The following is a 24557-nucleotide window of genomic DNA, read 5'->3' as shown; positions in this document are numbered from 1 at the left end:
CAGCCAGTCCACCATTTTGGTACAGAATGAAATAAGTTTACAACTATTGGATGGACTGGCACAAAATTTTGTACAGACAACCATGGTTACCAGAGGATGAAATCTAAAGACTGTGGTGATACTGACTTTTCCTCTAGTGACATCATAAGTTTGGCATTTGTGGGATTTGTGGGTTTCAGCTACCACAACACAGCTACTAGATGCATTCATGTTCCCTACAGGATGAACTTTAATAAGTCTTTTCATCTAGTGCCACCATCAGGACAAAACTTTGATTCATAACTAAATACTTGCAGAACTTATCAATTCCCCATCAAGCTTCTGCTGTACTTTGTGTTTAGTGCTAATTAGCAAATGTTCGCATTCTAAATTGCTAAACTAAGATGGTGGTAAACATGGTAAATGTTATACCTGCTAAACAAAAGCATGTTAGCATTATCACTGTGAGCATGTTTGGCTCTGCTGACGATAGCACGGGCTGTCATAAAGGGGGAGCATTGTTATGCAATGCCGAGCGAGAGATGCCCGTCCAAGAAATCTTCTCTGGCTACATGGATGCACTAGCATTTAGCTCAAAGCACCACAGAGCAGCCAGCATGGCTGTAGATGCTTAATCAAGTTGTTTCGTCAAGTTTCAACAAGAACTAATTTACCTTCAGTTGTTTTCTATACATTCGGTCTAAGTGGTCTAAGAGGGCTTTATATTCTGAACAACATACACCCTCCATCCTTAAACCCCCAGTTTGTAAACAGAAAAAAAAAAAAGAGAAAAAGGAAAGGAGGCTTTCCTTTTCCAGGATGGCAAAGGATGTTGTATATACAGAAAAGACTTGCATTGTTAATTTCATCCAATCTGTTTGTGACAGTTCGACTTTATGCCCCTCAACAAATTATTTCTGTTATTATTTTTCCTATTCTGCAAACTTGTAGTTTTTGTTTCACATGGAATTCTTTTATTTATTTATTTATTTTTCTTTAGTTTGATTTTAATTACCCTTAAAAGCTCTTAAAAGTGAACATATGGCTTTTTCAATCTTGTGGACTACTTGCAAATATCAGATGCATGTGTGTTTCTACATTACAACGAAAGTTACTGCAGGTTTTTGACATGTAGGACTATCTTTTTTTTCTTCTTTTTATCTACTTTCTGTCTTTTGATTTTGCACTTTTCCCTTGACTACAGTTCATCTTGTTGCCATCCTGAACTGTGGCCACACTTGTACCAATTTACCCTTTGGACATAATCTTCAAAAGAAAGACTATGTGTAGCTAGCAACCAAATTCCTGTTTCATTTGTCACCGTGATCGATCGTGATCACTCCAGTGAAGGCTAAAGCTTCAGTGACCATGACTGGCTCCTCCCTTGCCCTTTGCTATCCCTCGGTCAGCCCTGGTTCCCATAATGAGCAAGTGAAAGGGGTGATATGCGGGTGGGAGGATGCAGTTAATCCTCGGTGAGCATGCTGTGTGTCAAACAGCCCTGCTCAGAGATTTACAGGCCAGTGTTGAGGTCACTTCTCTGTCTCCTTGGGGCTGTTCAGGCCATGACTCCTTTCACTCTTTGCTCGGCCCGGTTAACTGTCTGTGGGGGAGGCCGAGGTCCTCGGGCCCCTTAAATCTAACTGCTGTCCAATATTAACTGCAGCACAAACAGAACAGCGGTAAACAAAAGACAGAGTAAACACACTCCCAAGGCTCGGAGGACAAACATGGACAGACATGCACACACACACACACACACACACACACACACACACACACACACACACACACACACACACACACACACACACACACACACACACACACACACAAATATTAAGTTTAGAAAATAGTCAAATATAAGTCGTAGAGTTTAATTGGACTAGACCTGCCAAAAGCTTCATAAACGGCATTTAGTCCATGAAATGCTCATGATAAAAAACTTTTTAACAATTCGTTTAATGATGAGATTTTTTTTTTGGTGCAACTCATCAGATTAAATCGAGAAATTTTTTTTTTGCCCAGCCCAGCTGTTGCCCTCTGGGATCACATCTATCCAGTCCAAATCTCAACACACACACACACACACACACACACACACACACACACACACACACACACACACACACACACACACACACACACACACACACAAACCATGAGTGTTGGGTGTCCCTCACTCTGCCCATGAGGGATAAGGTCTCCATCTTTCCCTCCATCCGTCCGATCCCACTGTCTTCTGATCTGTGAAGTCCCAGCCAGGACCAGCTGTTTGGACCACAGTACATCCTTGTCCTTCCTGGGTGTCCCTGCTTTCTCTTTCGTCTATCCCCCCCGGAGACGGTTAAGACCTCCTCCCGCACATCATCCACCATAAACCAAGAGCCTCAGCTGCACTCTTCCTCTCTGCTTTTTAAAAATAGGCTGGGATATCAGCCTGGACAGCTAAGAGACCTGGACGCATCTTGGGGATTGAGGAATTTCTTCCCAGATCCTTCATATCTGTGTGAATCCTCTGAGTAATTGTCTATGTGTGTGTGTGTGTGTGTGTGTGTGTGTGTGTGTGTGTGTGTGTTTATGTCTTTGCATGTGTGTGAGTGTGGAGATAGATCCTGTATTACTAGCTGAAGAGAGGATCTTCTGTCCAGATGAGAGAGTGGACTGAGTTGGAGATGAACTTTTCAGCAGGGGGGTTTCTCTCCGCCTCGGATGGTTACTGCTCCACCGAGCAGCTCCAGTACTATGGTGAGTCCACAGTGACACTTCTTCCTATTAATGCTCAGCCTTCTTCTTTCACTTCTCTTTCTACTTCTGTTTTTTTCTAGTGCTTCTCTAACTTAAGCTGTGACATCAGTGCTGTTATAGACATATTTACACCACTGTACATGCAAGACTGGAGTGCACTGAAAGACTGGATATTCAGATGTGAGTGTTCATGTCTTGTGATTTGACTGTTGTTTGCAAAGCACTTTCTGTGTTATGGGTCAATGATAATTGAATTGGAATGATGCTGTGTAACCTTACCGGTTTCACTGGCAGGAGGATTATTTCTTCTCTGGAGTAGAAAGGAGACAAGGAGCAAGGAGAGCTGGTTTACTTTTGTTTTCTACCGCTTTAATGGGTTGGTTCACCCAAATGACAGACCACCTCTCACCTACTTCAGTTACTTTCCATTTTGACCTGTCCACATTTTTTAGACATTCACTTATAGGATATCTGACTCTACCTCAATGCAATGGATGAAGTAAATTTCCTTTGTGTTGCTGGCAACTTTGACAAATTGCACTATAAAATTCAACAGACCACACAGTTGGCAGGTTTTACTGGGACTATTTCTTCAGCAGAAAGTAGTTCAAATGAAAACTGTTGGTAGTTTTGACCAGGGTTACCTGCGCAAAAACTCAAGGTTTTTCTGTTAAAGCTTCATGTGGTCTGGTATGACCAATAGCTTACGGTTGCTAATGTTAGCTTTCTTTAGCAAACTTTAGGTAGATATTGCTGTAAAAAAGACATTACTGAGTCAGATTTGTGAGTCTTTTCTACTATTTTACCTCTGCTGTGACATTTGTACATTATTTCGTAATTGTCACTTGTGTTTAAAAATTACGTGGGGTGGCTTCAAGTAAGTGTTTGATTTATACATGAAATTGTTATACAAGAGGATGTGACTGCACGATGACTTCACTCTGTGTGCAACACAACCTCATCTCATTTGCTCCCACAGTTGATGAATGAATGCCAAGCGTTTATTCACCAATTCTGAGAACTTGATAACATGAAGAAACTAGTTGTTGAGGAGGTTCAGCCGGCTTGCTGCATTCACAGCACTCAGGGAGGCAAACTGTGCATCGCAGCATCTATTTATACTGACGTGTATCATCAACAAATTCCCCCTGTTGTCTCCCCTCTTGCCCTTAGGAGAATGGGGGGGTGGAAGGGGGCACTATGGGGGGCAGTTTGCTGGTGTTGTTTGGCTTCCTTGCATGCGTGGGATGGAAGGGAGGCTGAAGAGTGTTTAGACAGCGTTCAAATGGTTTACAAACAGTGTGAACCATAGCTCTGTCACACGCCGAGAAAGCAAGGACCCCCCCCAAAACATTGCCGCCACAGTCTGAGAGGGACAGGAAACATCTGGAGAGAGAACGAAAGAGAGAAGACAAAAGAAAGGCGTAAGGAAGGCTAATAAGTGCCCTTTAAACCGATGGTTCTGTTGACGCACACACTTACTTGATCAGAGCAGGCATGTCAATGCCCTACAATCTAGGATGCAGCAGCTTTGTACATCAACCATCATCCACCATCAAAACTCTCAAAAGCTCTTATATTGTGGGGCCACATTTGGTAGTTTTTTGATGACTATTTAGTCATCAGTGTTCAATCAGTAAAGACTGAAGATTGATGACCTATAAATCATAACAGTGGCATGCACAGACGATTTAAAGGGCACCTCCGCTACGCGGAGGACTAGGGTTAAGTTTATGTTTACTTTGCCCAGAGCACACAGTAGCAAACCAAAGGTGCATCTGTGCCATTTCTCCATCGTTACAATAAAAAGAAAGATAAAGTAGCGAGAGTGTCAGCCCTTGCCAGATTCTTTTGACTTCTGTGAGTTGGGGGGGCAGAGCTGGCTGTGTCTTTGGACCTGTGGGCTCCTGGGCCTTTGCACAGTAGCCCCATTAAGTAACTCAACAATGGTCATCAGGGTTAGCCCAGCTTGGGCTTTGTGACTTTTTAACAGAGAGCCCATATTACAAGCTACTGGTGTGGAGTCAAATAGCTGGGCGTCTATCAGATGGGGAGGGTATAACTGAAAATTAGCATTATGGGAAGAGTAGGATCCAGTGTTTTTGAAGCTTGATGCAGACTATGGACTAAAAGTCATAATTCCCCCAACTTTATGGACATGCATTACCAAATTACTTAAGTCCCCCTTTAACAATGTTACACAGCTACAAGAATGGTTGTTTGTCTGCCCTGTTAAACTTAAAGGCACTCTTCAACCTCATATTAAAATAACACACATTTTGCACCTAATAACTGATATTATAATCAGCCCTGATCTTCACATTTTAACACTTTTTTTTACCTTTATACTTCCATCTCCAGCAGTCCCAAGACTCCTGACAGTTGGGTGGGCTCTCCTTTTAAACAGTACATAACAGATCCCACAGCAGTCCCAGATGTGCTGGTCCAGCTGTACTTTAAGAAGCTGCCAGTGGTCACACATGTGTTCTCAGCAGAGATGGGCCTTGCAAAACACACGCTGCTCACCCACACTCAAAGATGTTTTCGGGCCGTCACAACACTGAACGCCCATTACAGACTGAATGAAGTGTCCAGAAAAGAGGATAAAAAAATTCTAAATGGCACTGGGAGCTCTCAGCTGCATCCTGTTTCAGCAGTCTGAACAAGTTCACAAGGTCTCACAGCTTTTTATTGTATCCCCAAAGAGCCATAAACGCAGTGAAGTCACACGAGTCACGTAACACCGCATTCCTATGACACTCTTTGACTCGCAACGGTGTAATTGTGTTGCTTGAAATGTTAACTTGCGTGTTTGACATGCTAATGCAATCAGTCTCCCTCCGTTTTTGTATTTCTGCAGTTCAGATGAGTGTCAGAAGCATTTTCACTCTTGAGGGTACTGACAAGATTAACTTTTTGAGAAAGATACTCACTGTACCTCAAGTATCAAAGAAAATGGTTATGCTTGTGTTCGCAATTCAAGTTTTAAGCATCCTGTCACATTGGGACAAATTGAAGAGCAATTTAGGTTTATTTCAGCTTGATATGATCATCAAGGCACTTATATTATTCCTAAGTATGTTGTTTGTCCTTTTGAACCAGGATGTCAGGGTGGGGCATAAAGCGGTGCGGTATCAATCTCAAAGGAAAACTATTTCTCCAAACCAACAGTGTATTAGTCTGAAATTTTCAACTTCCCTACCCAGTCTGTGGCTCTCAGTCCCAATTCCATTTGCTCCTATTGAAGATGTACATCAAGTTGTAAAAATGGGTTTCTTTTTAAAAAAAAGGATCAGTAATTTCCTAAAAACAGCTGGACACTGTAGTTGATGGCAAACTGAAGGAAATAGTGCCTTTACTGTGAACTGTTTTTGGCTGTAGATTAATACAGATTTGCTCCAGTGACTATTTCTGGCAGCAGGAGAGTGTATGCGGGATTGACTTATAATAAACAACAGTGTCCATCCTCATGGTAATGAAAGAATATCTCACCCAGTGATACGGTGTGGCTCACTGATGTGTTCTTAATAGTTTTGGAGGACAACGGTGCTTTATGGCACAGAGGAATAAGCTATATCGGATTTTAGAATATTTTAATATTGTTAGGATCAATTAATTGTTGATTTTAGTCTTTTCGTGAGGTTTGTTGACAATAAGACAAACACTGAATATATTGCCTGCCTTATCCTTTAAAGTGTCAACAAATGGTTATGGAAACAAAGGCAGTTTGTTCTAATAGATTGGGAAGTGGGGCAGAACCGCTTATACTGCTTTCCAGGAGGTTGACAGTTTTCTAGGAAATTCGAGTTCCTTTTTCATGTGTTGTGTAAATGTCAGGGCTAAATGCCTGAACACTTATGTTTGAATTGTCTTAAGGTGTGGAATTGTAAAGGAACACTGAATCAGATCCCAGATCTGAACACAATGTTTAAAAATTGCAAAAGCCACGTTAAAGTGGTGCATGTATTAAGGCGGCAGTCTCTGAACCTCCATCCTTTTCCATTTCAGACATGCTGGCAGACCCTCTGGGCTACCCTCTGCAGGACCCTGACCTCCAGCTGCTCCCTTACAGCCAGCAGCAGTACAACCCTGCCAACCTGCCCTTCTCTCTCTACGGCTCTCCGCCCTCCTCCACCTCCTCTCCGTCCTCCTCTTCTTCGTCCTCACAGCTCTGCCATCCCCCGTACCACTACAGCTCTCATTGCCTGGAGGCCCCCTGTGATCCCAGCCCCGAGCCCCATTGCGGAGGCCTGGCTCAGGGGCTTGGAGTGGTAGGACTGCCTCTGGGGCGGAGGTCTCGGGTGGGTTCAGGAGGGAAGGGCAGGGGTCAGGAGGAGCTGTGTGTGGTATGTGGAGATAAGGCATCGGGGTATCACTACAATGCTCTTACCTGTGAAGGATGTAAAGGTATTCCTTACCCTGCTATCTTTGGAGTCAATTTTGTACTCTTTTCTTTTTATTTCAACCTCACCTGGTGCTTCTTTCCCCTTTCCCCTGTAGGTTTCTTCAGGCGTAGTGTGACTAAAAAGGCTGTGTATCACTGTAAGAGTGGTGGTGGCTGTGAGATGGACATGTATATGAGGAGGAAGTGCCAAGACTGCCGGCTGAGGAAATGCCATGCCGTGGGAATGCTGGCTGAGTGTAAGGGGTATCTAGTTGAACCACATGAAATCAAATGTTTAACTTAATGTAATGAAATCAAAGAATTGGTGACAGTAATCAATACCTTCTGAAACAAAATGCATTTGACTGATGTCACACGTTTGAATCTGAAAAATGTATTTTTTTCTCCCCAGGCCTTCTGACCGAGGTGCAGTGCCAATCCAAGCGACTAAGGAAAGGAGGTAAAGGCAGAGGACAGGAGGAAGAGGAGAACACAGACAGCCGGAGTGTCAGCTCTACCAGCAGACTACCTGGACAGGTGCTGTGCGGCAGGACTGACTCAGTCTGTGGTTCAGTGGATGGCAGTTTTCCAGTCATAATAGCGAGATGGTGGTTCTGGAACGCTCTGTTGGTCATATATACATATATAAAATACAGGATATAATATACAATAATAATAATATATAATACTGTATATTATACACACACACACACACACACACACACACACACACACACACACACACACACACACACACACACACACACACACACACACACAAACACACAAACACACACACAGACACACACACTGTATATATAAGTAGAGTTAGTTGATTAGATGTTTGATTGGTCGTTTGTTGAGTGGTTGGTTAGCTGGTGATCATGTGGTTGATGGAATGGTTCAGAACACAGATGATATGGTTAGTGAGCTGGTTGAGTAGAGGGTTGTTTGGTCAACATGGCTAGTTAATTCACTGAGTGGTTTGTTGGGTGGGTGGTCATTTTCTGGGTTGTGTTTTGGCTGGTTGATCGGATGGTTGGGTAAGTTACTGGTTGGTAGCTGGTTGGATGATTAAACAAAACTGTACATGACCAGTGTAAGCTTTCCTCCACCACAGGGGGTCAAATTGACAAGACAACATTTATCTGCCATCACAACTCTCTCTACCTTGTAGTTTGACCATCGGGAAGTGATATTATAATCATGATATTGGTTTAATCCTGAGTTGTGTTCATCAGGCATTGTCTACAAGTTTAACCCGAGAACAGAAGTACATTGTGGACAGGATGGTGGAGGCCCATCGACTGTACCGAGCACAGAATGGCAGCCACAGCAGGGTAGGTCACAGTGTGGAAACATTACCTGTACTCCCCAAAACACACTAACATTTTCCACGTTTCCTCATGATTTCTTGTGTGTATGTGGTCAGTTGTTTGAGTGGCCATATGCAGAAGAAGGGGAGGGCCTGTCTGATGTTGTGTCACCCCACCTGCAAAGACTGCTGCAGTTTGCCAGGACAGTGCCAGGTAAGATGGACAGGAATATATGACCATTGAAATCTATTATGTCTATTATATACTGTGTCCACTTGAGACAAAAATATAGGTTCTAATAAAGGATACATAAACTCATATTTAAAGGACATAAAAGAGAGTAGAGGCGCTATGTGATCTCTTTTGTTAAGATGAAGAAGCCCTTGGGAAATAAAGACCTGCAAGAGCAGTGAACTTTTAAAATGCTCTGCATTTCACCAAGCCTAAGCTTCTTCAAAGTTTTAGAAACTTTAATTTTCTGCTGAAACTTTTAAAGGATAACGCCGGCGATATTCTATATTTTTGTTATCGTCAATGAATCCCATGAAAAGACCAAACTAAAAATTGTGTCATTCCGTCTCATAATACTAACGGTCTTCCTTATCCTCTCTGTTGCCCTCAAGCTCATTTGTTCTTATGCAGCCATAAATGAAATTTCAAATCAAGTCACAATTTTTTTTTTTAAGGCTCAGTAATTTCCCAAAACACCGGGGCACTGTAGTTTTTAGTAAACATCACTCAAACCGGAGTAAAAAGTGTAGATTTGCTACGCTTTGGTGTTCCCTTACCCTGGTTTTCATGGGAATGAAGGAACATGGCACATGGTGCAATTCTGTGGCTCACAGATTTGTTTTTAATCGTTTTTAGACAACAATGGAGCTCTATGATACATAAGAATGTGATATAGCAGAATTTGGAAACATGGACAATACTTGTTAGTAGGATCAGTTCATTGTTGGTTTTGTGTTCTTCATTGGTTTTTTGACACAAGAAAAATACAGAATATCATCAGACTTATTCTTTAAATATTGATATTTTGGCAAGTTTTTTGCAGACTAATGAAGAAAAACTAGTGACTGGTGAGCTATCTTTTCATCGTGCAAGGAAACACTGCATGGACAATTTAAAAAAATTTTTTTTTTAATGTAACACATTTAAAATGGTTCATCCTATACAGGATTACGTGACACATGATAATACCACATATAAATAGGAAAAACCTATTGGAATACTGATCTTGTGAAGTTTCTTATTTGGTTTCCAAACAATAAAAAATAAAAAAACAACAAAACTACAAGCTGAAGACTCACCTAGGATAAAGCATATCGATACAGAAATGCAGTACCGTATATCCGTATGCAGTCCCACCTGTCGTCATAGCCACTGTGTCTAGCGAGTGGTGATAACATTATGTTTTTTGAAAAGCAGTAAGCTGTGACGTTCTTGTTACAGGTTTTGACCTCCTGGATTTTTCAGACCAAAGCTCTCTCCTTTCTGTCTCTTCACTGGAGGTCATGTTTCTGCTCTCAGCTCAGCAGTTCTCCAATAACCCAACAAGCCCCAGTCCAGGTAAACAAACCAACACGAGAGGGAGGCGCAGGAAGAGACACTGACAACACAACAATCACACATGACATTTCAGAAAATCTAGATTTATGACTTTCATTTGAATTGAAATAATTTCTTTTTCTCTGTTATCAGCCCTGCAGGTCTTCAGTACGTCAACACACAACTGGCTGAGAAATGTAGAGTCAAAGGAAAACATTCCCAGCAGGACGCTGGTCAGTTCAGGTGAGTTCAGAAATACTCTCGGTCTTCCAGACTGAAAAAATAAAAAGAGTTCACAGCGTTTCACATAAAAATGAACGAGGCATTTCCCATTTGCTCGCGTGGACAGGAAGCAGCGAGGATCTCTTCGGCCCGGTGCTCAACTTCTTCCACAGCATGAAAACGCTGCGGGTGACGGAGGCTGAATACAGCCTGCTGACTGCTACGGCTCTGCTCTGCTCAGGTCAGACCATATGTCCTCTCTAGTTTGTGGACGTTCGGTTTGAAACGATTCCACTAAGCTGTCAAGTCGAGACATACAAGTGCTCTATTGGACTGTAAATAATCAGCATTAACCTATCTTGAGCTCTTCAACAGGTTGTGATAATAAAATGACATCTCTGAATGATTCACTCAGTATGTCTCAATGGATCTGACTTTAGACTTTATCAGGGCTTTAACAGACTCTGCTACTTTCATGCTCTATAGCACTGGTTTTCAAAGCCTGGCAGCTGTGTTTAACTTCTACTAAACAAAACACATTTGACTTTTTCCATACAGTAGCTGTTTGGCAAGTTGAATATGTCAATCAATGTTTGGATATAAACACAAAGAAACAGGTCTCGTCTCTTACCGTCCTGCAGACCGGGCGTCCCTGCAGGCAGCCAGCTGTGTTGAGAAAATACAAGAGCTGATCCTGGACCTGCTGTCCAGGGTGTGTGGGGCCCAGGCTGGAGCTGGGCGAGGGGGACCGCAGCGGTTTGGCCGCCTGCTAGGCAGACTGACGGAGCTCCGAACCCTGCGTCACAATTACCTCCTCCTGACGAGGCAGCAGCCTGGACCCTGATGGAGAGGGCATAGCGGAAATAATGAACACCACCACGGTCTTCTCTGGGGAGTTTCATGTCTCAACTTCCATGTAAGGACTAAATGAAAAATTGTACAAACGCTGTCTTAGAGAACATAACAATTTGGAAATGCAAGGTTTTCACCTGCTATTGATCTGAGTGTTGGGTCAACAGGCTTGACTTCCTGTTGTTGGAAAACTGACACACAATTTTTCTCAGTTGACTTCAGTCCTGCAGTCATTATAGAATTTTAGCTCCTGATGGGCATAAAATGTGCTTGTGGAGTGCTGTAGTTTGTCTGAGCAAAGAAATGTTCATAGGTCTTTTTGTAACTGTTGTTTCTAGCTAACATGTACACTCACAGTTCTCTTCACTATGCTGAGTATTGTTAAAATAAAACAGAATGCAGACTGTGTACTAACTGGAGCTCATCAGTGAAGACAGTTTTCTGACTAAAATTGGGAACCAAACGGACATCACATTTTCACTAGAGAAATGACCTCACTTTTGATATTAAAAAAAAAAAAAAAAAAAAAAGAAAAAAAAAAAAAAAACACAAAACTGCAGTTTAGTATCCCAAAATGTTTTAATAGAGCATTCATTTCCCTAAATGAGGAAATACTGTTTCAGACAAAATATTTGGTGAGCAGGTAAAATATGCAGGTAGTACAAGCTTATGAAGGTGTATTTTTCCATTTGATAAAATGGGGCTCTTGACAATAAACAGAATCTTCTGGGGGTCAACAGTGAATGATGGCAATTGGTTTTGAGTCAAATTATCAACATCAGACCAAAGGTGAATTCAGCTGTTAAAATGTTGGCTTTAAAACCTCACTCCATTTGTTTTAAATAAAATTTAATTCTCGACTTTAACCAATATAGCTTTATTTCTATATTCTGTCTTCCATAAATAAATTATTTCTCTCTGTATCAAAAAAGAGAATTCAAATATAAAGAACAGCTCATTGTGTTGTATGCTCTGAATGTACGCACGCACACACACGCATGCAAACACGCACGCACACACACACGCGCGCGCGCGCACACACACACACACGCAACACACACACACACACACACACACACACACACACACACACACACACACACACACACAATGAAATTACATCAAGGACAACCAAAGAACACTGCAGCAAGTCAGGAATTGTTTTATCTCCACAAATATACACAGCCTCGCTTTGCCCCTTGTGGGTTGATTGAAATACGCATTTTAAAACAGCGACATTAAATTAAATTGGGTTTGTTAATACACATACGTATGTACACAAAGTGTGCCTTTATAATATACAAGTGTCTTTGTAAAAGATTAAAATGTAAAAAGCTATTGTATAAAAGATGGCAGTGATCCATTCATTCGTCTTCTGTGGTTCATATAAATATGTCAAATCTCTTTTCTGACAATTTGATTCCTTGGCAGTAGCATTATACAAAATAGAGGGGAATTCTTTTACATTTGATCCAGACACACAGCCTCAGCAATTCCAGGTGGAGTAAGCAGATACCTCGATACACCCCTGAACAGGGAATTACCGCTTACTGACCCCAGCGACAGGGCCCTGAAGGTAACTTCATTCACAGCTGGAGCTCCACATCCTCAACGGCACAAACTCCACTGCTCTGTGTTTCAGACACTAGTGGTTTGGTAATGAACTACAGTCCAGGACTCTGTGCTGCCATGGCAACCTCTTCAGACCACAGCGCGAATACAAATTCAACTGGCAGCAGGACTCGCCCCACCTGCTGCTTTAAGACCAAAGAGAAATGCATAGTGGCTGACTGTGGGTGCGCACAGGGCTCACTGTCGCCTTCTATAGGTAGTTAGAGGCCACAAAGCCGTGGCTGTGGCTGACTCGGCTCTGGTGGATCATGGCACGGTCATAGGCCACTTGGACAGACTTGCGGATGCTGGACTTGCGGCCCTCCATTATGCGCAGCTTGTCCGCTGTGTCATCTACACCCAAAGGTGTCACCTTCTCACGTGGGAGCCACTGCCTACAATACCAAAGACACAGATTTAAACTGTTGTTACAGTTTAAAGTGTTTAAACTGTAACCTTTGGACACAGAGTGATGATACCCACTTTCACCGGGGACGTTAACATACATATCGACAATATACAATACTATACTATATTCGTTTTATTTAGTAATAAAGAAGTCATGGTTTTTCAAATGAATTGGCACAATTCATTGCTTCTTTAGAGCAGCAGGTTGGCCTAGTAGTTATAACTCAGCCAGCACAAGCGTCTTTAACATACCTGTTCAACGATGGTGGGTCTGATACTGTGACAAGAAGTGCACTGCATTACAGTTGAGCAAATCTGAAACTCACCATGTCCGCTTGTTGTCAAAGAAAAGCACAAGGTAGAGCCTCTCGTTGGTCTCCTCCTGTCTCTGCTCCCCCAGACGGAGGACGTCTTTGGGTGGGACAGGGATGGGTACCCCGTTGTGCAGCAGGCCCTCCTCGGGCATCTCTGGGTCGATTATCTGGAACAGACACACAGTCAGTCCAAGAGTCCAACTTATCTAGACATTACCCGGAGGAGCTGTCAGTGAGAACGCAAAAGTCCGAATCAGCTGGACCGGACATTAAAACGAACTTTACCCCACCAGCTCCCTAGTACAAAGTCCGTGTAATGTCTGATTGCGTCCATGTGTGAATAGAGCAGGTCGTTGTCCGGAAAATTCACAGTGAGCCAGTGGGCGTGTTGATATCGTTTCTATCCTGTCTCCTGTAGACTCTACCCAGGTAACACCCCTCGCCTAAACCAAACAGAGTCTTTCCAGTAGGTGAGAACGCGTCTCCCATGGACAATCTCCGGTTTATGTGAAAGGGCAACTCTGGACAATGGCCGGACCTGATTCTCTGACCTGATTCTCTGGACATTGTCTGGAGTTCATATGTGAAAACGGCTTTAGGTGGAGCTTCAGTAATATTAGATGAAATAAAGGATTACCAGAGCAGGGTAGGAGGGATATCCTCGGCACTTGGCCCAAACCAGATCTAGAGGCTCCAGCTCTGTCTCATCCTCAGATGTTTGGCTGCCATTCCCTGCAAAGCAGCAGCAGACACTTAAAATCGTTGGTTTGCATCCCCAACTACCAGGATGCAAATGCAGTTTAAAAGAAGTGTATTGAATGGCTTCATGCAGAGAGGTTCTTTGTCTGTGTGGTAATGACGCATTAATGAGACCAACAAATATAGAACAGTAATTTCTTCCTTTTGGGTTCTAATTTTTTCAAAAAGTGGACATAGGACATGCAATTCACAGAGCAGATTGCCCTTTATGTTGTAGCAAAAACATTCCTTGGTAACAAAAAACTAAACAAAAAAAACCAAAAAACCCAAACATACCAGTGTAATCTGAGTCTCCATTGACTATCTCCAGGAAGGGAACTTTGGAAAGAGCCGGTTTCCCGAGGCTTCGTTTGGGTGGTGAGCTGCTGTAAGACCGCATGTTGTATTGTCAATGTATTGTCAATCATTACTAAGAATAGAAAACAATGACAACAGACACACCATGTCTTACATTTCTTTGTGGAGGACTGGGCAAGGGCTGTACTCAGAGTCAGACTCGCCATCTTTGTGCTTGTTGAAGCCGTTGGTCAGTCCTGAAAGCAAATGAGAGAAATCTCAGAAGAGCTGCTGCTGAAAAAACAAGACCAGGACAAAAAGTAGACAGAAAAAGAGGACATCTAAGCAAAGGATGTATTTAGTCTTATCCCATCACAATGAAAACATGGGTAGAGGGAATTGGGGAATTGTTTGTTTTGTTGATTAGCTAGACTGAAGTAGGCAAAAACAGGCTCCTATTCTGTGATCAAGTAGCACGCTGTGTTTCGTCAAGTCACAAGCATGAGAAAGAGCTCAAAGAACATATGGAAGCTAAACAAAATATAGCTAGCTAACCTGACGTGATTAACAAAAATGGATGAAGACAAGTTGAAGACTGCTCTTTGATTTTTTTTTAAGCTAAATTTTGTGGAAAACTCAAAAATCTGTAAATGCACTCCAACAACGCGTACATTCCTTCACATTATTTTATTGTCTGACATATTTTTAGTGTGCCTGTTGAGACAGTCAAGTGGTAGCTAATATCAACTGTTAATTCAGAACATTCCAAAGTGCATCCTGTGTGGTCAGATTTTAGCGTGGAGGATCATAAACCTGGGGCAACGAAGCGTCTAATGTCATTAACTATGCAAAGTTGCTCACCACTTTCCAGTGTATGATTCGGTGTCCTCTCTAGCTCATCATCTGAGCACATGCTGCGACTGGGGGTCCACTGTTCATTGAGGGTAGGGGGTCCTGGGCTTTTCTGTGGGGTCTTGGATGGAGTGGACAAAGGTGTGGAGGATGGGGTGCTGGCTGTGGAGTTGGGTGCTGTGGGTGAGCTGCTTCTATTCTCGTCCTGCAGCCCCCTCCCATTCAGTAAAGGATTCTCTCTGTCTCGGAACAGTTTTGCTCCATTTTTTGCCTTCTTGAATAATACAGAGGTTCGTCGTCCGACACCCCCAGGGGTGGGCCGTGGGGGGGCACTGAGCTCTGGCAGACCGTTGGCAACTGCCTGTCCTTCACTGTGCAAACTGGGAGGCGGCGACACTGACCGCTCCCATGCTTTAGTGCAATTAATGTTCTCTGTGGCGCTGTCTGAGAGGTCACTGTCCATCTTTAAGCGCTTGCAGGGCCAGCTGGGGGACCGGGGCTCCCCTGTGATTGGCCGCAGGGTGGGAGGCTCCAGAGGTGCGTCCCCCTGTCGTGGAGGAGGAGCCGGCCCTGTAGGTTCCAGTGTTGGTGGCGAAGTGGATTTGAGGTCTTCTGGAAGATGAGAGGAGAAAAATGAAATTCCATTTCACTCAGCATTTATTTGAAATGAATGTCCATTTAGTATGTAGTGTGATGTGGTGGTGCAGTATTCACACTGGAAAATGGTGTCACTTCATAATGATTTACATTTCATTCTAACAGTCTAACCACAGTCCAAAGGGAGTTGAGCTATTCTGTAGATATGGAGGACCTTGTCAAGACGAGTGAATAAATAACTTTGCTCTCACAACTGTACACGAGCAACATGGTAACATGGCAGCATTTTATGACTTAACTGACACAAATCACAGGTGTTCTGCTGCTCTCCTCTATGGTGACAAGAGACTGTTTGACTGGACTAGTCTGTAGTAAGTGGGATGATATGGCATGACTGTACGTGGCCAATGGAGAGTGGTGAGTCCATGACAGTGATGTATAGAAGAGGTGCAGACATAGAGTGCACTGGGAGAGAGGAGTTGTGAGGCAGCCATGGCTAACGAGACTCTGTGGGCCCCTACTTACTAGACTGGAGACAGTGGGGTGGTTGGGGTTGGTGCGTGGGGGGGACCCTGGCTCAATTACCTGAGGACAATGTTCCGTTAGCTCATGTTCACAACTGGTCTCATTGAAAAAAAGTGGCTTTTAAAAAAAAACGTACATGCATTGGCAATTTCATACTGTTGAAACGTCAGTGCTTTTCATCACCCACCTTTGTCCGAAGGCGAATGGCCGTTATCTGCCTTGGTGTCTTTGTCATCGTCTTCCTCATCTTCGTCATCCTCGTCGTCTTCTTTCAGATGTCCGTTGTGAAGGCTGTGGCGGGTATGTTGGCCCTGCCTGTAGCGGATGTTGTTGATCTCGCGACGAAGCAGGCGGATGCGTCGAGTCCGGGCGCCACTGCATCGCATGGAGCTGACAAAGTCCAGCTTTTCTAACAGCTCTTTCAGCTGTTCCTCCACTGTCATATGAAGACGGTTCTCTGGATCCAGCACACTGTCAACTGGACACAACAGAAAGGAGTTAGGCAGAGAGTGATGCTAGCATGTATTTTCCACTAAGCACAAAAAATATGAGTTTAATCCTGAATTTTTAAAAACTGAAGCTGATTAGCTGATATTAGCTGATAAGCAGCAGTACAAATGCCAAAGCACACAGCTTCAATATATATAACCAGCATACTGGATATGGACAAGGCTGCAGCTGTGGCACTTAAAATTTTACATATACACAAAATGGCTGTGTACATGTAAAAAAAAAAAAAAAAGACGACATGCGTGTGTTCACGTTTCCTTTTGAGCATCACCACTGTGACTTACCGTCCTCCCAGGTGCAGCTGTAAAAGTCTCTTTTCTGTGGTGACTCTGGGAGGTGCATGCCAGTGTCCAGGTCCAGGCCAGTGTTGGTGGCTTGTCGTTGTGCATGGCGCAGTACAGCCCCTCCCAAGTCTCGAAGACGCAGTGCTGCCCGGTGGAAGACTGTGTCCTTGGCATTGTAAAGGAGGCAGTTGGACACCATAAGGTTGAAATCGGCCTCCAGGTCAGCTACTGAGCGGTAGGCATGACTCTCCAGCTTAGAGTACATGGTGGAAAAGTCCATGGGTTGGCTGATGAACTCCAGGTAATCTGGAACCTGAGAACAAGACATTAACTCCAAACGTTAATGACAAGAATGGACACATTTTAGCAAATAAGATACAATTTTGTGGAAGTGTAAGAAACTGGTGTCCTTTCTTGGAAATATTAATACATAAGAGTCTTACTTTAATCTAAACACCAAACATTATGCTGCCATGGGCTCACTGAGATCTCATTATGTTACAGTGTCTGGAAAGATTATTTTCTAGCCCTCCATGTTTCAGATGAGATATGACCTACCACTGACTGGTGGAAAAAATTAATTAAGATGAACCCTTATGAAGTTGTAATGATTTTATTTATAAAAAAGGTAACGTCCCATTCACTTATTCCCATAGACAATGTTATGTGACTCACAATTGGTGCCATGCTTTGTTTTCAACCGCAAGTGCGACTGAAGATTTCTGAATTTGCCACCGCTCTGATTTGAACCTCGGACAGCCTCATGGGTACTGTAGTATTTAGAACCGTTTGCCAAAATGACAGACAAAACAAGATTTCTCAGAAACAAAGTTGAAATAATTGAAACTGGTGATAGGAACATACACCTGTAGGGTCTTTACATTACCTGGGAGAGTCAAATATTTCTCTGTTAAGTAACTACGTGCATGTCATGTAAAGAAATATCTGAAATGGGAATACAAAATGGGGGGAAAAAAATGTGCGGAACCAGTGGGCCCTCCCACTTTGCAACTTTATATAAACTCTGTGCAAGAATCTGGTGTCAGTGTTGTAACAGTGAAATGTCTGACCTCCTTGATGTTGACCGGCTGTGCAAAGATCTGGGCTGTGTCTTTCTCCTGTAGTTGGTCCAGAGTGGAGCGGAGCAGCACCAACACTGGGGTCAGCTGCATCTCCAGAGCTGCCTGGTGAACTCTGACCTGCATTTGTTAGACAATATGCATTTGATGGAAACATACGTGGAAGTTGCATCCATAAGGAATTCAGACAAGTTTTTACAGACAGCTAAAGGCTCAAGTGTAGAGAAGTAATGTGAGGGGCCTTGTAATGTTAACTAACCAAACCAATGGTTTTCTAAATATAATATCCACAGAACATAACATAATAAAATCAAAATCGTTCAACAAAGATGTCCACGGATGACCAGACTATCAGTTTACGTCCACATTAGGTCAGATTTCAACATCCACAGACCACTGGCTGTCCCGTACATCAGATGGATAACTGTCAGCCCTGATGGCCTTTACATCTGAAAAGGTATTCATTTGTTTTCCTCAGGGTGATGCCTCCCAGATGTCAATGTACACTCTCTTTAGGACAGGTTGAGAAAAGTGAGACCATCCAACCAATCACAGAACTTCAGACTACATTTAAGGACATCATAAAATAAAGAAAATCTTTCTTAAAACCACAGGCCGAAGTACTTGTTGTTTCCACGTATTTAAAAAATTCAAAATTTCAGCCTTGAAATAGTGCATTCCGTATATGGCCTTTATGCTTTCAAAAGGGTAAATATTGAATTGATACGCCTGAGTAGGCAATACAGTTAGTCTCCACGACTGTGAGCATGTGAGACTCATCCTTGTTTGGTTACCTGTTCTCGTTTGAGCTTCTCCCTCTTGCGGATGAGTTCCACGAGCAGCCTGGCTTTTTCAAGGTCATGCCGAAGCTTCTGCCAATATCTCAGAGCTTCTCTTGCTGCAGAAACCTTCTCATCCACCTCAGGCTACAAAATACAACACAGTTTTTTAGCGTTCCATTGTATAAATACTGTACAAGAGATGTATCTAAAGGCAATCAATTAATTTTAGTAATTTTTTTTGTGTGGCAATGGCCAAATAAAGACACAGAATAACATCACAAAAAAATGTAATGATCAGAGTACAAAATAGTCAGAGTGCCATGGCTGCAGTTCTGTTTCCTGCCCTGACCTGTTCAGTATTCCTTTGGGATTGGATGTTTGAGTGCAAACGCCGAACCAGCGGCACACCGTTCCTCGACTGACGCTTCAGTAACCAGTAGCTATGCAGCCTTTGCATGAACTGGTTTTTCCTCTGGAAGATGATTCCTTTGCAGATGATATTCAGCCTGTACAACAGAGATAGATGCAGGTTGGTCGTACTGTCAACATGACTGATGAAAACCATCTTGGTCAAATGTTTGGCAAAAAATAAAAATAAAAAAAGATGCATTTTAATTTTTGAAGAAGAACAACAGAAGCACAACATTTTAGCTCAGTCAAAATGAAAGAAAATCTAACCTGCTTGTGGGTATCTGAGGCACTGTCACTTGTGGTGAAGCACTGTGCGGAACTGTTGACTCTGTGCTCTTCTTCCCTTTCTTTTTATCTGTTTTGCCATCATCCTCAGATTTTCTGCCTTTTTTTGGTGTTGTCGGACCCTCTGTATAGGCACTCCTACCTCTACTAGCCCTCCCTCTGCTGCCCACTACTCTTCCTTCGCTCTCCTCATCTGATACAGTTTCTTGTCCTGGTGGCGAATGGGTCTCGCAGAATGCTGTCTTCTTAACGGAGAACATGGTCCCGTTAATATTTGTCTCTCGCACTGGATCAATCTTCATAAACAAGCCAGCACGTTGTGCACATGTGACATGAAACGCAGTGTAACAGTTGGCCTTGTGGCACTGAATAGATGCACCCCGGCCCTTCTGCTTGCACAAGTAGCAGGTCAGTTTCCATCGTGCTGGGGGAATGTTATTAACCCCTTCGACTGGTTCCAGAAACACTGTGTTGGCAAAACAGACTTCAGGGATCCAGATGGCACAGACCACATGTGCCCAGCGGCCGTCACTCGTTTGCTTAAAAGCGCCGCCACGATTTGGACATAGAACACAGTCAACAGGTTTCTGAGGGGACTGGAGGCAGCAGCGGCACAGCCACTGGCCCTCAGGAATATAGGGCACTCCATAACACTCCTGGTGCACAGCCAGGTTGCAAGAGTCACAGAAGAGGATGACGTTGCTGTTGAGGCACTCATCATCCAGGCACACGCAGCAGAAGGCATCATCGTCAACAGTGCTCTGAGTGGGCGCCCGGCTTCGGGCTTCCCTGTAGGCTTCCTCCTCTAGCCGGTCCACTAGAAGCTCAAAGGTGTCTGGTGAGACAGCTGAGTAACCCTCTGACGTCCGGCCAGCATTGACCATCTCCAGCCAGGCGGTGTCCTCTTCGTCCATGTCATATTCTGCCTCAGCTTCCTGCTCCTCAGCTGAGCGTTCAATATAACGGTAATATGCCGTAGGCAGAGGAGGTGCCTCGACTGGCGTGAAGGTTTCTAGCACACGAAACTTAGGCTCAGGGAGGGGCATGTGGTGATGGTGTGTTGTATGTAACTTTTCAGGTGTTTGTGGATGAGAATTGGGGCAGTGGTTCTTGGAAGGTGGTGGCGACTTGCTAGAGGGACATTTGGAGTCTCTCCTGCGGCCTCGTGGTGTGACTGGTTTGCAGACTGTTTGGGCACTGCTGGTGGGAGATGATGACTGCACACTGTTCTCCTTGTTGCTGTTACACTCAGTAATGTCCTGAGCCATCATCTCATCTTCAGCAATGACCTCCAGGGGCTCCAGAATAGAAATGCGGTGAAGCCTACCATCCAGTTCCACCTCCACCACCTTCTGGGCCTGGGCATAGGTAAGGGTTTCTCTGCTAGGAGATGCTTTGAGGCTGTAAGGGGATGGAGATCGCTGGCGGGCACCCCCACGCCCGGCAACTGTCCCATTGGACTTCTTGACATCTCCTCCACCTCCTCCGGCCACCTGGCCTTTTCGACGTGGCTTCCTCATAGGCCAATGATCACAATTTTCCTCCTGTTGGTTAAAAATAAAATAAAATAATTAGAAATCTGTGGTGTCAGACTGTAAATATTAGTCAGTACACAAATATATTTTCTATATTGCCCAGGATTAGGTGTGTGATGATGCTACAGCAGAATATGCAAATGTTATACATTTATTTCACCCTTTAAAGTCCCACTGAAATCACATTCAGTTATCATTTTTTGTAGTCCAAAATGTCAAATTGTTTTTAAATGTATTGTTAATAATTTTTTATTAGTATGAAAAAGAAAAAGGGTCTTTTGGGAAATATCAATGTTCCTTTTCATCTCAGATCGCCCAAGGAGCGTGGGTGTATGTATTTGATTGGCTGCAGATGGCAGGCGACTAGAGTGTTGGTGCTATAAGCAGGAAACAGAGACTAAATAAACGAACTTAGCTGTAGCCTAGATTCCATTTACAGACATCTCACTGGACCCAAGTGACATTTGCAGGAAAGTTTACATGGACTGGTATTTTGTGATACATGTATGATACATCCATACATGACATTCTCCATTGCCACATCTGTAACATTTTGTTGTTGTTTGCTTTTGATAAATTAACTGTTCAGTAAGCACTTTCTCTATCTATATTTATTCTCTGCTGCTCCAACAGCTCAAGTTCCCATTGAGATCATTATATAATATTTAAAGAACTAAGCAAACCAATTCCATTGCTGTAACAACGCCTTACAACTAAAGCCAAAGAGGCTGAACATGCTTTGAACTTCTTGACATATTAAGTCACTTAAAAACATGTCTGTCGTATGGTGTATTTTTCTGCACAGTGTTATTATGCATGGCTATAGTCCCTATCACCTGCAGCGTAAACATTCCCGCACACACCGCAACTCAAAACACTCTAACTCAATGCCAGTAACTAAATGCATAGATCAATGAATTGGCAGCTAATCAGGTGTCACGCTGAGGGTTACTCCTCACTGTCCAAACACACACGGCCAATAAATATGAATTGCCTGTGGATTATTCTCGACTTTATTTCATTAACTGTTGGCATCAACTATCAGGGCTAGCCACAACACAACGGACACATCCAATTAGCTTTAAGGAAAGTTTGACTGATCCGCCCCTGAGCCAATCAGCTTCAAGAATACCACGGTCTCAACAGATCAGTGTCCTTATTTCGAGAGTAAAATGTCAGCCATATTTACAATTTTAAAACACAGTTAAAACCTCTTCTACAGTTGAAATCTTATTAATTGTTTGTAATTTTTAAGCAGTGCATTATCATGTATATTTTGCATGAAAAAGGCAATGTATTTTGACAGTATTCTGGTACTCTGGCATAAAAGTACAGAGACAAGTAAAGATATCGGCTAGCTAGCCTGCTAACTTAACCAGATTGACAGTACTAACGTTAGCTGCCTTGTTATTTTTTTAAACGCTGACAAGGCGCAGAACAAGTAAAACCACTGCTAGTTATAACTGAGTTAAAAAGTTCTGAACAACTCTATAATTAAGAAACAGTAGGTAACAAACATAATCCACCTTACCTATTATGGCAACTGACTGACACAGGTAGCTCGACAGCCGGCGGTCCGAAGCCGCCTCTACAGTAATGGTTGCCTAGCCGGCCGCCTAACTTACGGTACTCTCGAAGCTAACAGCTACCGTTAGCCAGCTACAGTTTGGTGGTACAGCCGGTATATTTCGGTATTTTATAACGCATCCGTTTCTCCACAACACGGCATTTGGGAAGCAAGCAGTCAACCCCAAAGATTTACTGAGAACACGAGTGGTATATCTGCATTAATAATCTGAGAAACACCTTATTGTCGAGCTAATTTTTGGGGGAGAAACACTAGCCTCCTTTAGCTAGCTGGCTAGCTATTTGGAGCCCAGACTTAAAGTAAGTGCTAAATCGATTTTAGCCAAAGTAAAAACACAGGACTTCCGGACACGCCTTTCAAAATAAAGTCTTTATTGGCATATACCGTGTTCCAACCTTTCACCACAAAGTCAGCTCAAAGTAATTAAATTTGTGGCAAAAGTTGGGTGGCCGATGTATTTGGGGGCTTCAAAGTGCAGAGATTCTCTTTTCATTTACAGATTTGCGTGTTGTAATTGACTTTAATGCACGCATATTTCATATACTTTTTTCTCTCTCTTTTAATATGTTTTTACTGCTCTTGAATCGTATTTTTTCCCATCTTTTTTAAATTAGTTCCTGCTCTAACATTTTCTGGAGACGTTTGGACCACTTACATTCATCACCGAACTAACACAGTGCACATAATACTCAGCGTTCTAAGGATTTATTTCACGTTTATTTTTACGCCATGATCATGTTGGGACATAATTAGTTTGTTATCTCTTTCCATGGGATATTCCGGGGGAAATTATTTTAAAATACCGTCTCGCTTTTGAAGCTTGACTTTCAGTCTTGATGAATCAAATAGCCGGGGAAATGGGTTCTCACGCAGCTCATGTTTACATTTTTATTTTGACGGCTCTCCTCTGCTTTTCTGGTCGCCTGCGGGCTGCATTGATAACGGCACATTGATACAAGTTTATCCCGCCCTCTTGACGTCACGAGGCCAGGATTTTCGCGCGCAAGCAATTTAACAGGGTAAGTGGCAGGATCACAGCCTGTATTGATCTCATTTACAGATCTGTGCATTCTAAAGATGTAGTTTCGACACCTCGACGGTTTTCTCGACTCATGCTTTGGAAGCCTGACACCTGTCCTTTCACCCCCATGTGCACAAAACCTATGCACCCACATTCTTGCTCATGTGTATTCTAGTCATATGCACACATGCACACACATAGACCTACTCAGAAAAAAGCGACAGACCAGCAGCGCATTTTAATGTATTACATCGTTAAAAACCAGTCCCATGGGCAGCAAGCTGTCCCTTTCCATTAGACGACACTATGAAATTAAATAGAATGACCTTAACCCTGATGAATGACCTCTGTGTGATTATACATCACCCAGCAGCCTTTAAATGTATCAGCCAAGTCGAGCACATATTCAAAAGCTGCTAGATACTGGAAAGATCCACACGGGTTGGGTTTACAATTGTGTGCAAGTGTAAAGTTGCTATACACAGCAGGTCAGACCTTACAGTAGTGAAGCGTGGGGGCCACAACTGCTAAAAGCTGCGGAAGGAATTAAAGGACTAGTTGCTTTCAGCATCATACACACTGCCATGGCCACAAATTCCAGTAGACACCGACATATTGCACATTCACACTGTAACTGCTAAACTTTTGGGGCCTTGGTTGGTCAGGCGTTT

General features: G+C 43.1%; 2 protein-coding genes across 5 annotated transcripts; one reads left to right on the top strand and one right to left on the bottom strand.

Annotated features, from left to right (window-relative positions):
- Window positions 1–2096: 2096 nt before the first annotated feature.
- Window positions 2097–12102, top strand: nr1h5 (nuclear receptor subfamily 1, group H, member 5). Of its 2 annotated transcripts, none has more exons than XM_040152134.1 (10): window positions 2097–2727; window positions 6736–7134; window positions 7228–7368; window positions 7524–7648; window positions 8353–8451; window positions 8544–8640; window positions 9880–9996; window positions 10129–10218; window positions 10325–10438; window positions 10839–12102. In XM_040152134.1, exons 1-10 carry the CDS (start codon window positions 2631–2633, stop codon window positions 11039–11041), a joined length of 1482 nt encoding a protein of 493 aa, XP_040008068.1. In that variant the 5' UTR covers window positions 2097–2630; the 3' UTR covers window positions 11042–12102. The 2 variants fall into 2 exon arrangements, with proteins under 2 accessions (XP_040008068.1, XP_040008069.1); XM_040152135.1 differs by lacking the exon at window positions 2097–2727 and adding an exon at window positions 2817–2907.
- brpf3b (bromodomain and PHD finger containing, 3b) lies at window positions 12067–23764 on the bottom strand. 3 transcript variants are annotated; one of them, XM_040152131.1, is made up of 13 exons: window positions 23669–23764; window positions 19725–21286; window positions 19396–19552; window positions 19059–19190; window positions 18256–18384; window positions 17186–17498; window positions 16579–16869; window positions 15279–15881; window positions 14593–14674; window positions 14418–14506; window positions 14020–14114; window positions 13395–13549; window positions 12067–13055 (listed from the first exon to the last, which is right to left on the bottom strand). In XM_040152131.1, the coding sequence occupies exons 2-13, from the start codon at window positions 21260–21262 to the stop codon at window positions 12872–12874; spliced, it is 3768 nt and encodes a 1255-aa protein (XP_040008065.1). In that variant the 5' UTR covers window positions 21263–21286; window positions 23669–23764; the 3' UTR covers window positions 12067–12871. The 3 variants fall into 3 exon arrangements, with proteins under 3 accessions (XP_040008065.1, XP_040008064.1, XP_040008066.1); XM_040152130.1 differs by lacking the exon at window positions 23669–23764 and adding an exon at window positions 22809–23193; XM_040152132.1 differs by lacking the exon at window positions 23669–23764 and adding an exon at window positions 22809–23193 and having other exon boundaries at window positions 15279–15878.
- Window positions 23765–24557: the final 793 nt, after the last annotated feature.

The sequence above is a fragment of the Xiphias gladius genome, chromosome 18, assembly GCF_016859285.1.
Source record: "Xiphias gladius isolate SHS-SW01 ecotype Sanya breed wild chromosome 18, ASM1685928v1, whole genome shotgun sequence".
Taxonomy (NCBI): Eukaryota; Metazoa; Chordata; class Actinopteri; order Istiophoriformes; family Xiphiidae; genus Xiphias; species Xiphias gladius.
The sequence above is the reverse complement of the archived record's forward strand: the minus strand, read 5'-3'. Positions and strand labels throughout refer to the sequence as shown.

Excerpts from the sequence above, each read along its gene's own strand:
- nr1h5 (XM_040152134.1), top strand. The coding sequence starts at position 2,631 with ATGAGAGAGTGGACTGAGTTGGAGATGAACTTTTCAGCAGGGGGGTTT. Across the intron at positions 2,728-6,735 it reads CGAGCAGCTCCAGTACTATG|ACATGCTGGCAGACCCTCTG; the intron begins GTGAGTCCACAG and ends TTTCCATTTCAG. Across the intron at positions 8,641-9,879 it reads GTTTGCCAGGACAGTGCCAG|GTTTTGACCTCCTGGATTTT; the intron begins GTAAGATGGACA and ends TTCTTGTTACAG.
- brpf3b (XM_040152131.1), bottom strand. The coding sequence starts at position 21,262 with ATGAGGAAGCCACGTCGAAAAGGCCAGGTGGCCGGAGGAGGTGGAGGA. Across the intron at positions 19,553-19,724 it reads CCTCAGATACCCACAAGCAG|GCTGAATATCATCTGCAAAG; the intron begins GTTAGATTTTCT and ends TCTGTTGTACAG. Across the intron at positions 14,115-14,417 it reads TGGAGACTCAGATTACACTG|GGAATGGCAGCCAAACATCT; the intron begins GTATGTTTGGGT and ends GCTGCTTTGCAG.